The 12,695-nt window shown below is 42.2% G+C and overlaps 5 protein-coding genes and 1 long non-coding RNA gene across 9 annotated transcripts; 2 read left to right on the forward strand and 4 right to left on the reverse strand.

Moving 5' to 3' along the window:
• The first annotated feature begins 183 nt into the window (after positions 1 to 183).
• On the forward strand, positions 184 to 3,575 carry wipf3 (WAS/WASL interacting protein family member 3). 4 transcript variants are annotated; one of them, XM_077743911.1, is made up of 8 exons: positions 184 to 451; positions 744 to 1,008; positions 1,208 to 1,331; positions 1,446 to 1,607; positions 1,695 to 2,318; positions 2,386 to 2,532; positions 2,800 to 2,901; positions 2,978 to 3,575. In XM_077743911.1, the coding sequence occupies exons 2-8, from the start codon at positions 931 to 933 to the stop codon at positions 3,019 to 3,021; spliced, it is 1,281 nt and encodes a 426-aa protein (XP_077600037.1). In that variant the 5' UTR covers positions 184 to 451; positions 744 to 930; the 3' UTR covers positions 3,022 to 3,575. The 4 variants fall into 4 exon arrangements, with proteins under 4 accessions (XP_077600037.1, XP_077600038.1, XP_077600039.1 ...); XM_077743912.1 differs by having other exon boundaries at positions 850 to 1,008; XM_077743913.1 differs by having other exon boundaries at positions 916 to 1,008.
• Positions 3,576 to 3,708: 133 nt separating this feature from the next.
• Positions 3,709 to 4,819, reverse strand: LOC144215113 (peptidyl-prolyl cis-trans isomerase FKBP14-like). The gene is made up of 4 exons (XM_077743914.1): positions 4,518 to 4,819; positions 4,276 to 4,436; positions 4,048 to 4,175; positions 3,709 to 3,977 (listed from the first exon to the last, which is right to left on the reverse strand). Exons 1-4 carry the CDS (start codon positions 4,709 to 4,711, stop codon positions 3,819 to 3,821), a joined length of 642 nt encoding a protein of 213 aa, XP_077600040.1. The 5' UTR covers positions 4,712 to 4,819; the 3' UTR covers positions 3,709 to 3,818.
• Positions 4,820 to 4,824: 5 nt separating this feature from the next.
• LOC144215115 (uncharacterized) lies at positions 4,825 to 5,817 on the forward strand. The gene is made up of 3 exons (XR_013330350.1): positions 4,825 to 4,893; positions 5,509 to 5,618; positions 5,710 to 5,817. It is a non-coding gene; the product is annotated as an uncharacterized LOC144215115 (long non-coding RNA).
• Positions 5,216 to 9,157, reverse strand: LOC144215114 (uncharacterized). The gene is made up of 17 exons (XM_077743915.1): positions 8,934 to 9,157; positions 8,594 to 8,699; positions 8,306 to 8,517; positions 8,200 to 8,244; positions 8,111 to 8,137; positions 7,678 to 7,749; positions 7,475 to 7,537; positions 7,299 to 7,325; positions 7,171 to 7,215; positions 7,056 to 7,091; positions 6,908 to 6,988; positions 6,742 to 6,838; positions 6,464 to 6,603; positions 6,282 to 6,401; positions 6,088 to 6,217; positions 5,850 to 5,952; positions 5,216 to 5,775 (listed from the first exon to the last, which is right to left on the reverse strand). Exons 2-17 carry the CDS (start codon positions 8,688 to 8,690, stop codon positions 5,706 to 5,708), a joined length of 1,365 nt encoding a protein of 454 aa, XP_077600041.1. The 5' UTR covers positions 8,691 to 8,699; positions 8,934 to 9,157; the 3' UTR covers positions 5,216 to 5,705.
• A 194-nt stretch (positions 9,158 to 9,351) lies between these two features.
• On the reverse strand, positions 9,352 to 10,431 carry LOC144214852 (cytochrome c iso-1/iso-2-like). Its single transcript, XM_077743558.1, has 3 exons — positions 10,341 to 10,431; positions 9,964 to 10,140; positions 9,352 to 9,779 (listed from the first exon to the last, which is right to left on the reverse strand). Exons 2-3 carry the CDS (start codon positions 10,130 to 10,132, stop codon positions 9,628 to 9,630), a joined length of 321 nt encoding a protein of 106 aa, XP_077599684.1. The 5' UTR covers positions 10,133 to 10,140; positions 10,341 to 10,431; the 3' UTR covers positions 9,352 to 9,627.
• Positions 10,432 to 11,452: 1,021 nt separating this feature from the next.
• Positions 11,453 to 12,206, reverse strand: npvf (neuropeptide VF precursor). Its single transcript, XM_077744042.1, has 2 exons — positions 12,029 to 12,206; positions 11,453 to 11,785 (listed from the first exon to the last, which is right to left on the reverse strand). Exons 1-2 carry the CDS (start codon positions 12,188 to 12,190, stop codon positions 11,453 to 11,455), a joined length of 495 nt encoding a protein of 164 aa, XP_077600168.1. The 5' UTR covers positions 12,191 to 12,206.
• Between the last annotated feature and the right edge of the window lie 489 nt (positions 12,207 to 12,695).

Raw genomic sequence — 12,695 nt, forward strand, 5'->3', positions numbered from 1 at the left:
GTTTAACTAGTACACCCAGACTCCTTGTTTTAATGACTCATTTAAGGTGAGTATGCAAATACATTGTATACAAAAGACTAATATTTGAATGCCATTGAAATCATTGACTTACACATGTATTTATTCCATTAGAGCCTGGATGTGACAGATATTTTCATCCATCAAATTTGACTCATATTTCCCCCTCCCCATCTTTCTTCACAGATGCCAGGGGTCCTGTCCTGCCCCCTTTATGCAACATGCGCTATCGCACTTCAGTCCGTCACACACAGAAGAACTCCTCAACTACCCGAGTCCGCAATCAATAGTCCAGTGTTCAAGTGCTCCAGACTGGACCGTGAAGCCAAATAGAAAAGAACTAAAGTCATTTGACAACTTTTGCAAGGTCATTTGGCTTCATGAAAACAGACCCCTGCCTTGAAAAACTCAAATAAAGGACCCATTTTTGAAGGTAAGCCTGAATTCATTGTTTTTTAACATACATTTTATACTTCAATGTCACTAAACTACTTGTAAATAGTTAGACAACGTAGCCTGTTTACTAGCTGACACATTTAGGGCGATTATAAATAGTAACAGAGGGCACAGGGAGTAAAATGGGGAGGGGTACATGTGCAAAAGTATTAGGACACTATGTTGCAACTGGGAGACATTTGGCAGGTTAAGGGTAGCATAAAAAACCGACAGGAATGCTTTTCAGGCACTGAAAGATGGCCGTCTATTACCTCTCATACAACACACAGCATTGTTCAACTCCCCGAGTGCCACTTCAGGGCATTGTGGGAAGACAGCGTGTGGACGGCGACATTTCTGTTTCCTGTTTTGACCTGAAAACTGCTTCCCGGACAGGAAAAAAAGGAGATAGGTCAACGTGAATGTGGACGAGGTAGCAGTCACTGACGTTGTCTTCTTTAGTCGAGGTTGTCGGACATGCCGGTGCCCCCGCCGCCTCCTCCCCTGGCGCCTCCTCCGCCCCCGCCACCTCCTGCTACTGCTGCACCTCCACTGGTAAGAAAATATCTCTGGATGCTTTGCTGCTAACTGGTTGTGTTTCTCTTTTGGCTTAACACCTGCAGGTTGCTTGCATTATTAATGGAGGCCGAGTGTTATGTTTCCTGAACCGGTGTTCCGTGTCCACATTGAAGAAGTTCAATGTAACAATATGAAATACTGTACAATAAGTAGTTGTCATGTTCATGTGTTGCAGTTTGCAGTGGAGCCTCCTAAAAGTGGAGGCGGTGGAAGGAGTGCCTTGTTAGCTGAAATCCACAAAGGAGCTAAACTCAAGAAAGTTACACAAATCAATGACCGCAGCGCCCCAGTTGTAGACAGTAAGAAAAAAACATGTTACTAGTTCTTACATGCTAGTTGTAGTGGCTAACACAGTAAATAGTGGATTTAGGTATGGAGGGCGTAGGGCCTAAAAATGCTTGTTTCCCTTACAGAGCCCAAGGTTACAAGTGGAGACGTGGCCAATAATCTCGGTGTGGCTCATGGTCCAGGTGAAGGCACGGCACCGGTAGGACCTCCCTTAGGCGGACTTTTCTCGGGGGGGTTCCCCACTCTGAGGCCAATAGGGCAACGCGACTCGGCAGGCAAGACGCCAGGTTAGTAGATGCGTAGTTTTTACCAGTTCAAATGGATCATCATTTACCTACATTGAACATTCATGGTTGTGTACATGTGTGTTGAAGTGTCCCGCTCCAGCTCCCTGAAACCACTATGGAACACGCCCAATTTAGCCGACCTGCTGGGCCCCCTCGGAGAAGCATCCCCCCGCCCGTTGGTCTCGTCCTCCGCCCCGCCCTCCCCGACTCACGCCGGAAAGCACCTGGCCCCCCTCCCCTCGGCCACTTGCCCTCCGCCGGCACCTTCCGCTCCTCCGCCACCACCGCCCCAAATCTTCCAGGACCGCCCCTCCAACAGGCCACCGCCTCTACCTTCCTGCCCACCTCCCGCACCCCCATCTCAGGTCGCCACCAAGCCCACCTGGCTGCCCATCCAGCTGCAGCTACCCTTGCCGCCTCCCCCTCCTCCATCCCACAACCCACCTTCCCTCCCGAGAGAGCGCTCCTCGTGGTCCTTCTACCCACCGCCGAGCCCCGCGGCCCACTCGGAAATTGCCAGGTTCCCCATCTCACGTGACTATTCCCCTCTGGGGCCGCCGCCCCCTCCCCCTCTCCCGACCTCTTACACCCCGAGCCCCTTCCCGCCACCTCCGCCCAAAATCCCCGCCTCAGCGAACTTCCGTTTTCTGCCACCGTCGTACCCTTGCAACGCTCCGACTCGCCGCCCGCCCGCGGTCCCTAAAAGCGCAGGTTGGTCCGCATCTACTTTGAATGCATTTTTCATGTTGATGATCCCCCTTCTCCATTTTCCAAGCAGGTGTCAGTCGTCTGGCTCCTCCTCCAGCTCCTCCGGCGCGTTCACCCTCCACTGAGCTGTCCGGCCGCATTCCTCCCCCTCCGCCGCCGCCGCCGCCGCCACCTCTCCCCCCCTCCAGCGTCAGGAATGGACACTTGCACACTCTAGGTGAGTCAATAACGATAGCTACCCGCTAATTACGAAGGCCTCAGGTCTTAACTCATTGGTCACCATTGACGATGATAAACATCCACATTATTGTGACTGACACTAATAGTGTTGCATCAAATGGGCTAAAATATGTACTTCATGTAGAATTACAATAACACTTTGTATTTTGAGATTTTGGTAATACTCAAATTTTCATCCCCACATTTCAGTCCATTTTAAGTGCTGTTGATAGTAAGATCCAAATTGCTTGTTGACTCCATCCAGATGACTTTGAGTCCAAATTCCAATTCCACCCCGTTGAAGATTTACCTCCTCCCGAAGAATTCAAGCCTTTCCCTCGCATCTACCCGAGTAAAGAAAACAGAGGTAAAAAGCAGCACTAGAAAAAACAACAAATGTAAACTTCCTCCCTCACCTTCATCCTGTTTCTTTCTTTTCACAGTCAACCCTGCTGCCCCCTTTGGGATCAGATCACACATCAGATGAAATTCATCCTGCACAATTCCTGGATACAAAGGTTAGGAAATCCACAAAAACAACACACCAGACTATTACTCTGGAGGCAGACTGGCAGGCAGGTAGGCGTGTGTGTGTTTGTTGCATCTCATACTACATACAGTAGGTGACCTTTGACCTTTCCTCAAATGGAATGTTTTGAATGTGAGTGAGGAGGGCTCTCCACGTGAGCGCACACAAAAATGCTTTCTAGTGACTTTTCCAGAGGCTATTTTGCACAGGAATAGATTGAGGGTAATATTTGTGCAGGGAATAAATAAGAGTTTTAAGTCTTTTAATCTTCACTTGAATACAAACAAGTGGCTTTTAGCTAAATTCTCTCATATCGCAGATTAATCCATTTTTTTGTGTGTACATGTATATCATTGACCTGACATCTACTGTGATTATGTAAGTATACTGATGTATACTGTATTCATTACTATGATGATTTAAAAAAATCGTCATCAAATGTATTTTGACAACACTGCCACCGGTGGGCCAAACATGTGAAACGCAATAAACAAAGTGTATTTTATAGATCACAGTTTTGAAAAGTGAATAGTATTAAGTCACCCTTGAATAAGTTACAGTAATTTTTGATGCAAAATTAAATGTTACTTTTAAGCAAGTAAATAGAGGCAACCAATCACAATTTCTTAAATTTGACTTCTATGATATTCAGTCTTTTTATTAGAAAGATTGACAGTAATACAACACTTTCGGGGGTTCATCAAAAAAAGGAAAATATTCATTACAATATTTCACATTCATTAAAAAAAATGGCCTCAAAGTTCATCATGTTTGTAAGTAAATTCCCCGGAAGATATGAATCCATCTTTATTCTCGTCTTCTCTTTCAAAAATGTCTTTTAGCATGCTCTCATGTAAAGTGTCATTACGAGGTTGTCCTTGATTCTCAAATTCCTTCCTCAAGTATTGGCTTACCTGCAAAATAGAAGTCAAGTACTCCATTCAAAAACTGAAAAATATCAAAAAATCTAAATGAAATGTTCACCTCAGATTTGGAAAGCTTCCAGTCGTCATTGAGGTCCATTTCCTGGAAGGACTCATGCGACCTCAGACCATTTTTGATCTGAAGCAGCTCGATGATGTACGTCAAGGTACTCTCGGGAGGAATTTTACCTAACCAACAACAAAGAGTTGACGTTTAACCCTAACAGACCACAAGCCCCATACTTTGGTTAGTTCATGCAAGAAATAAAGGTAAGAATTCCCATCCTACCTTTGCCTTCTTTCCCAAACGCCAAATCTGGAGGTATAACCAACCTCCTCTTCTCTCCTATACACATGTCCTTGAGTCCTCGATCCCAACCTTTGAGGACCTCCTTGAAGCCCAAAGTGAACCATATTGCCAGTCTGTCGCCATCCGCCCTGTTCCCACGACTGCACAGACAGAAGAAGCAACGTTGATACTACATTCAGAATTAGGTAAGTTCAATAACATTAGCATTAGCATGAGCAAACCTATCATGGAACTTGGTCCCATTCTCCAAGTAGCCTTTATGATGCACCAGCAGCATGTCTCCATACTTGCTCTTGCGATGACACAGGAAAGGTTTGTGCAGGACTTTGATTTTGACCTCCGACTCCTGCAGATCTGCGCCAAAGATGGCGACAAGCAGGCCGGGGAACAGCCAGCTAAGCAACGGTAGCAGCATGGAGGTCTTCACCGGGAGAAGAACCGAGGTCCTCAGTGTACTCAGAGAAACACTACTACACTATACTACTCCTACGTGGCAAGTGACGTCAGGCTGTGGTGTCTGTTGACATCAGGCTTCGTCTGATTGGTTGCTTGCAACTGTCAAGCCACGCCCACAGAGGCAAACCCACAAGGATGAAGGCAAGGCTTCTTAACTAACAATAACAACTCCCTTATAACGAAAGATTACAGGAATAAAAAAGACTATTTTTACCCAATCAGGAATTTTTAACACTTCAGCAGACGGCTATTAAAAAAAAATCTATCCTATTTTTCCATGTTACTTTGTAGAATTAAAAATAACTATAAATAAGTAAAACTAGTCAAAATAATGGCATTCAACTCATCAAATGCCATTTACAGCAATAGGCGTCCAAACTAATAAGTTACAGACCAGATATTTGAATCATTCGTTTTCTTTAGGTGTTTTCTCAAATAATTTTATTAAAAGACCCAATAAGTGTCTATTTTAAAGCTCCCGTTTTATTTTAACAATAATACAGATATTCACATGAAAAAAAACAGTCCTGTCATGCTACTGTATTGCTCTAAAACGTTCTCGTCATATATTGAAACATTCATTTTAAAACATTAGCACGTAACTGGCAAAGCACAAATCCATGCAATTACACTGCATTTCACCTCATAAATAAATAAATATAGGATTTATAATATACTGTCATCTTAGAAGAGGCTTAGCTTATATCTGCAATAACAGTCAGCCCGTCATTAATTTTTTTTTTTTTCTTTTCGCAGATCCCTGAGACCAACTGATCCCAAAAATGGACTCTCATCTTTCATAGCAAAGAGCAGAGACGTCCTATTGTAACCTTCCCAGTCCGTCAAATCATTTTCAGGGACGTCAGGTGAGACTTCAATTGAAATCCAAAGAGGAATCCCTCCTTGCACGGCGGACAACAAGTTGCAAAATTTGCATTAACTACGTCTTCTTTTCAGGTGAAGTACTTGCAGCCGGTAGAGTCGATGATGCAGGAGTCGGTGCACCTGAGATGACCGAAAGATCTGCCAAGAACGAAGATATTATGAAGAATCCCCTTTTACTGGTGAGTGAGTAAATTCCAGTTAAGCACACATACCCAGGGAGATAGGATTTGCAGGTTTGATAGCCAAAGTCTTTCCCATCGCATTCCTCCATGCCCTCGTGTCGATAACCGTCTCCGCAATACGCCCATCTGCAGTCTGGAATAAGAAAATGAGAAAGCAAAATGGTACGCGGCCAAGAGAAAATGACCATGTCAGCATTTTGTGGCTCATTGAATTAAAGCAGAAGGAATTTTGGTGAAAACAACAAGTTCAAGTGTGTTCCCAGCTCACTCAGACAAGAATCAGTGACAATTTGGTTCCCGTCATCGCATTCCTCGCCATCTTGGGCCTGTACTTTGCCATCCCCGCACACGCCAACTCGGTCTGGTACTTTCTCTGTTGACTGAAATTGCTGGAAAGGCTGAGAGAAGCCATTAAAGAAGTATTTAGATCATGTTATTTTCAGATTTGCGTTCAACCCTCACCTGGATGGGTTTCCATCCGTCTTTATCCCGAAAGTAGAGCGCTTTTACGTCCTTTCTGAGAGCCATGGCGTGATCTAGGCGTAGACGGCCCAGCTCGTCTTCGTCGTTTACCACGAATATCTGCAGGCGTTGGGATGGTCAGCCAATCAGTTGTAGTGGAATTATGAAAAATGGGGTCTTACGGCAGGGACTTGATTGGGCATCTGCTCGCGTGTGTAGCTTGCCAAAGGAGCTTTTTTAGCCACGGGAAAAGCGTCGCAGTCACAGCGACCGGGTGGGCCGGGAAGACCCTTGTCGCCCTTTTCCCCGGGAAGGTAGAGTCCTAAAATTATTGCGGAAATAACACAAATTGTAACTTAAAGCAGGGATCACTAGATTTACCAAATTTGCATTTGTCGCACAACTTTTATTATTCAACTTTCAGTATAATATGTATTTTATAATTGTGTGTTAAAGTTACCTGAGCCGGATTGACCTGGTGGACCAGGGGGCCCAATTGGACCCGGTGGTCCAGCTTTACCCTGAAGTCCAAAAGCTCCACTTTCTCCCTTGTCTCCCTAAGCAAAGCGAATGAAATCCCACACTTTAAAATGCATACACTATTGAAATATTAATGTTCATTTCACCTGTTTGCCTCTCTTTCCAGGGCGCCCTGTGGGTCCTCTTTTACCCGGCACACCCGATTCTCCTTTAGGGCCTTGTTCACCCTGAGTCAATCAATACAGGTGAGTATTGAAGAAAATCAAGTACTGTATTCACTTTTATGTCCTTTACCTTTTGACCCAGCATTCCAGGCAAACCAGTATTGCCCTAAAAAGAAAAAAAACTCAAATCATTATTCCCAAAACAAAACAAAAACGAATAAAATAATGGAGAAAAGGTTTCTTACTTTCTCCCCTTTCAATCCAGGCATTCCTGGGCTTCCATTGCCCCCCTTTTCATAACAATGATCCATTAATCAATGATCAAATATTGACTGATATGTTCATTGTACTCATATCGAAATAACAATCCTACCTTGTCTCCCCTGTAACCAGGCATGCCCTAAAATAGAAAAACAAGAAAAACAATGAGCAATTACATCAATTTATGGTTATAGAAAAAGCCTATGCCCAGAATTTGCTCTTACAATTGCGTTAAGTTTTTTTAAAAGTGGAAATTTGTTTTTTAACAGATTTTTGTTTTGAGCTCACCTTCATTCCTGGGGTTCCCCTCAATCCTGGTAGTCCCATGAGTCCGGGGTCTCCTTTCTCACCCTAAAATGCCAGCTTTCCCAGTCAATATATGTTTTTTCCCACTATAAATGCTCTTTTTTACCTAGCTATCACCATACATACTCATATCCACATCTATCTTTCCCAATGGTACCAAAACATGACCATTTACAAGAACCTACCACAGATCCTGGTGGACCAGGCCATCCTGGAAGTCCTTGTTTCCCTGGAAGACCCGGCGCTCCAGTACGGCCCTAAAAATTTAAAAAAGCCAGATGATGTTACTGTCTTCATAACTGAATTGATTTAACCATCTAAACTTCTACAATTCCTTAAAAAGGCGTACAAGATGATGCTCAAAATACACCCGTGAAGTTTGCGGACAAGTACGCAACGTCCATCGGGACGAAACGGCCCCGCCGCTGCGGAGCGCCGTGATTTATCCTCGGGCCGGAGTAAAAAGCACTTAGGGAGATTAAACGTCACAAGTGGATTGCTCTGCAAGACCGGCGGAACCGAGACGCTTGTAAAATGGACGCCGGCCAGAGAGCGCCCAAGCAAACCGCAAAATTTATCGAGTTGCGGAGACGCAGTCCCAGAAGAAGACATCCTCACCTTTGACCCCGGACGTCCAATTTCACCCTGGGAAGGACAAACAGGTGATTTAGGACTCACTTTTGTTTAACAAATACTTGAACTATTACCTTTTCGCCTTTTGCTCCTCTTATACCAGGAAAACCATCGTCACCCTGAAAAAAAATAACGTTGATGTCGCAAAATGGAGATTTGTCCATTTCAGAGTCTTCTCACCTCTGGACCAGGTGGTCCAGGTGGGCCGGGGGGTCCCGGGGGACAGCCGGGGGATGGCGGATGCTCGTTTCGTTGACGGTCTCCTCTAAACACGGCAGGTGGGGAGACGTTGGGAGGTGGGACGGAATGGTGGGATGGTGGAGGTGGGAAGAGTGGGGGAGGCGGGGGGCTCATCAGGCAACAGTGGTCAGGCTTTAGTGGCAACCTGAAGACTGGGGGGTGGGGGGGGGGGTGGACACCAGGTTAGAAGATTTTGTAGTCGTCAGGAGGAGGAGCTTCAAAACAAACCTGAAGGGGACGTCAATCTGTCCATGAAGGAGTGATAGGACATGGACCATGTTGGACTGGCAAGAATTTGGAAGGATAACAATGCCAACAAGTCCATCTTTTAAATCTGTGAAGTCCCCCTTTAAAGAGATTTAAGACATTTTTTAAGATATGAGTGAAACTGTTATTGAATTAATTTTTGTTTATTTGTTGCCAGGTTCAAATGGATTGGACGTCTTTTGAGGTCGATGTCGTTGAAAGGAGGAGGAACCATCACTTGATTTTAAGACGTGCATCAATGCAGATGATTGGAGAATATTACATCATAGCTGCAGTAGTAAAAGATGAGCATTTCTCTTACCGTCTTGTGCAAAGTGCAGTTGGCTAGCCTCTCTTTTCACTGTCTTGACGCAGTCAATATGCTTCTTGCATCACGCTCATCCCCCCCAAAAAAATGAAAAACGGAGAATTGAGTGCAGCGAGGTAGAGTCTAATCCCAGGGCTTCTGCAAACCGGATTGAAGTGACACATCAAGGATGCGACTGGTACTGGTGTCCATTTGAGATGCGGATGCTGAGTTTAGAAGGGGAAATATCGCCGTCTTGTGGATGCTTGGGGCCTTACAGGTATTGCATTTTTTTTCCAAATACAGCATATGTACACATTTTTATGGAATTAAAAACTAGATATTACTACAGTAATTGAGGAAAACTGGGTGAGTCCGACTAGAAAAAAAACTTTATTAAATCTTTTTATGGTGGGCACATTTTAAAGATTAAGACATTAACCCCTTTGACACATTTTATTTCCCTCTACATCACCATCAAACATTTTTTTCCCTGTTGAACAAACTACCATTGTAGAACTGCTTATAATTAATAAATTTAACTTCTTTTTAAGTTTTGGTCTAACACCATTGTCTTTCCAGACCGTAAAACAAAATACAAATAAATTAACAATCATAAAATGCAGCATACAGTGCAATACAGAAGAATGAAAAGAAAAGACAATAATTTGAGTAACTATTATTCATTAAAAAAAACATTTTTGTGTGTCTATTTAGGTGATGTGGCCTCCTTTAAATATGCTATAATATCCAGCCTCTCTCTTTTCTTTCTCAGACCAGCAAAAATCATCTTGGTTCCGGGGATATACTTCTTTGGGTTTTCAAGATAGACCATCAAAGTCTCTTCACTCCATATAATTCCTAGAAAAACAATAATACACTTTACTTTACTCATCATGAAAAGAATGCAACCTGTTCAGACATGCGTCTCACATAACAAAAAAGCAAATGACTACTTCCCGCTGTTACAATAACTGCATTTTGAACTAGCACGACATGGAGAAAACTAGTTTTTCACAATCACAGGAGGAATCTGAAAACCCACCTTTATCGATGTTGGCCTGCGTGTAAGTAAAACCTGGTGCTTGTCCAGTCTTCCTGCCAAAAAGACCCCAAAGGTTTGGACCCACTTTGTGTTTTCCACCTTCCTCCACAGTGTGACATTGGCTACATTTTAATACAAATACTTTCTTCCCTTTAGCCGCATCCCCCATCTTGACCACTAGAAAACAACAACAACAAAATAATAGACTAATAATCATTACTCATACAGTATACATGCATTGATCAACTATTTCTACCCTTTGTGTACTATATATAAAGATGCCTATCTGGATTTTCTATAGTATTTTCTATTAGGAAATAACTCACATGTAATATTAAATGGGAAAATGTTGGGTTAAAAAGAGTAAAAATCCTTACCTTTCGATTCTTTCAGGTATGTCGCCTTAACTTCATTTACGAGGCACCACCCTTCTCAAGTGTCAAGATGTTTCTTTTTTTTGACAGATGTTATCCAACCAGAATAGGAAGAAGGTGTGTCTAAGCTTGAGTAACTATAAAGTATGTTGTATGATTTTTTTTTCTTTTTGGGTGGAATAACAATACTAATACTATATAAGGTTAATATTTTTACTTAAATAAATGAGTTTATTTACAAATAAAAACACTTGCATTGTTTTTTTTAATGTATTTTATTTTATTGTATTTAGAAAAGAAAATGAATAACAAGAATAAGTTTGTATTTGTGATTTACTAACTGAAGCTCTTCCTCAATTGTGACGTCACTCTACACCTGGTTTCCATCTGGCGTTTTAGATAGATGTCGGCACAAAAATGTTATTTCTCCAGATTTAAGATCATTTTTGGTAAGTTTAAATTGATTTTGGAGTGAAAAAAAACCTGCTTGAAATGTTCGAGTGTTGATCGTTGAAAAAGAATGTTGCTTTCACAAGTTATTTGACGGGTTATTGATTTTTTGTATCAAACAAACAAACAAAACAAACATAAGTATACGAGGTTATCGATAATAGTTAGGCTGATATTATTGCTTATAGTAGTATTTTATGTTTGCATTTCAAATATTGTTTATGTATCGATATGAATAAAATTAAGCTACTTATATTTTGACCAACAGGGGGCAGTCAAATACGTTTTGTTTAATTTTTAGTTAGAACTGGTCATCACAAAAAAATATGGAGACCTTCATTGACACACTATGTAAAAGATGATTTACAACAGAAAACTGACAGCCTCCTAGATTACTTTATTCATTTGCAGATGGTAAATTTACAAAAATGTCCATGATTTCATAGAATGTCTTTATTATGTCTTCATTTCTTCAGAGCCGAAGTTGGAAAAAGACAAACCCTTTGGAAAACAAAGCAATGAATGACAACGTATCATTGAACTAAACTGAGTATTTTATCAATTAAATGACCATATAAATCTATCACAAGTTATCCACTGTCTCGATGAGTGAATTACAATGTTATATTTTGACAGAAAATGTGATTGATAGTCATTGGAGTTGCCTACCCGTGTATTCTCCATTTCCACAACTTGGCTCTTGTTAACCTTCTTAGAAACATCCGGGAGAGAATGTTTGGCCGTTGTTTTTGGGATGCTTCTAGATCTGGAAACCAAGGGATCTCCCGGGCCCTGCCGAAGCGTTGTGGCTTGTTTGGAGTTGCTTCGTTGTCGCTATCCCTTCCAAAGCGAAGGGGCATATTTTGCCACTTGGTGCTGCTTACAGAAGCAGGTGGACGGAGCTTGACCATGGACGGAAATCTTGTTTTGCTTCTGCTTGGGACTACATCTATTTGCATGTTATTTGGGTCCATACTTCTTTGTATTTTACTTTTTGTCTAGGAAAGTTGAGAAAAAAAATATGTTATATCTTACAACTTGAATTAAAATTCTCAATTCAACTCAATATAGTCAAAAATAAATAAACATATCAACACAAAAAGTGAAACTTGTACATATTTTACAGTATTGGAAGGAACTAAGCTAACTAACTAAACCCACAGATTTTTTTTAAGTGCACACTTGTGTAAAAATGGTACATTTTTGTAAACACCCCTCCCCAAAAATGTCATAATTCCAACCTGTTGTGTCTCCATCCTTCTAGCATTCCATCCTCCATCCAAAATCTGCTCATCTTTCCCAAAATGGAACAACTTCCCCGTAACCATCGGGTCGGAAACGGCAAAAACACCAACAGGACCTCCCATCATCAAAAGAAGCGACAGTAAGATTTTTATCAACATGTTTAAAACGCCCTGACGCGTCTTTCGCTCCAATTAACCGTTGACCGCGCTGACCTCGCTTTATAAAGTCCACGGGTTCCACGCCGACACCTACGGCGGCGTGGCATGTTGTTTGAGACGTGCGCATTCCTAAATTAATACTCATTAATGGGGACAATATCAATGTGAGGGGAATGAATGTACTAATTAGGCTGATGAATGAACTCATTGGCATTTGTTGATGATAGAGAGATCACAATTGAAGTGCTAATAATGATAGCGAGTCACATAAACTGTCATTGACGGCTATAGCTGTCCAATTTGTTGAATAGGGGAGGTTTGGTAGGATCAAATTTGGTGGGTGTCGGGTATTTTCAAAGATCTTTACAGAAGATAAAGCGTAAATGCACGTGAGTAGTCAAAGACTGTCGAAAGTCCAAGTTGGACTGTCTTTCACTGTTGACATCATGTGGGAAGAAGCAATAGCATTCTTCAAATTACATCTAACAAAACACAGATGTGGCGG

The sequence above is a fragment of the Stigmatopora nigra genome, chromosome 21 (assembly GCF_051989575.1).
Source record: "Stigmatopora nigra isolate UIUO_SnigA chromosome 21, RoL_Snig_1.1, whole genome shotgun sequence".
Lineage (NCBI taxonomy): Eukaryota > Metazoa > Chordata > Actinopteri > Syngnathiformes > Syngnathidae > Stigmatopora > Stigmatopora nigra.

What these genes read in the sequence shown, in the direction of transcription:
- wipf3 (XM_077743911.1), top strand. Translation starts at nt 931, where the DNA reads ATGCCGGTGCCCCCGCCGCCTCCTCCCCTGGCGCCTCCTCCGCCCCCG. An exon ending in CTACTGCTGCACCTCCACTG is followed by an intron (nt 1,009 to 1,207) that starts GTAAGAAAATAT and finishes CATGTGTTGCAG; the next exon opens with TTTGCAGTGGAGCCTCCTAA. An exon ending in TGGACACTTGCACACTCTAG is followed by an intron (nt 2,533 to 2,799) that starts GTGAGTCAATAA and finishes GACTCCATCCAG; the next exon opens with ATGACTTTGAGTCCAAATTC.
- LOC144215113 (XM_077743914.1), bottom strand. Translation starts at nt 4,711, where the DNA reads ATGCTGCTACCGTTGCTTAGCTGGCTGTTCCCCGGCCTGCTTGTCGCC. An exon ending in GTTTGGGAAAGAAGGCAAAG is followed by an intron (nt 4,176 to 4,275) that starts GTAGGATGGGAA and finishes GTTGTTGGTTAG; the next exon opens with GTAAAATTCCTCCCGAGAGT. An exon ending in GGAAGCTTTCCAAATCTGAG is followed by an intron (nt 3,978 to 4,047) that starts GTGAACATTTCA and finishes TCTATTTTGCAG; the next exon opens with GTAAGCCAATACTTGAGGAA.
- LOC144215114 (XM_077743915.1), bottom strand. Translation starts at nt 8,690, where the DNA reads ATGGACTTGTTGGCATTGTTATCCTTCCAAATTCTTGCCAGTCCAACA. An exon ending in TTGGACGTCCGGGGTCAAAG is followed by an intron (nt 7,750 to 8,110) that starts GTGAGGATGTCT and finishes TTAAATTTTTAG; the next exon opens with GGCCGTACTGGAGCGCCGGG. An exon ending in CTGGAAAGAGAGGCAAACAG is followed by an intron (nt 6,839 to 6,907) that starts GTGAAATGAACA and finishes CGCTTTGCTTAG; the next exon opens with GGAGACAAGGGAGAAAGTGG.
- LOC144214852 (XM_077743558.1), bottom strand. Translation starts at nt 10,132, where the DNA reads ATGGGGGATGCGGCTAAAGGGAAGAAAGTATTTGTATTAAAATGTAGC. An exon ending in GCAGGCCAACATCGATAAAG is followed by an intron (nt 9,780 to 9,963) that starts GTGGGTTTTCAG and finishes TTGTTTTTCTAG; the next exon opens with GAATTATATGGAGTGAAGAG.
- npvf (XM_077744042.1), bottom strand. Translation starts at nt 12,190, where the DNA reads ATGTTGATAAAAATCTTACTGTCGCTTCTTTTGATGATGGGAGGTCCT. An exon ending in GAAGGATGGAGACACAACAG is followed by an intron (nt 11,786 to 12,028) that starts GTTGGAATTATG and finishes CAACTTTCCTAG; the next exon opens with ACAAAAAGTAAAATACAAAG.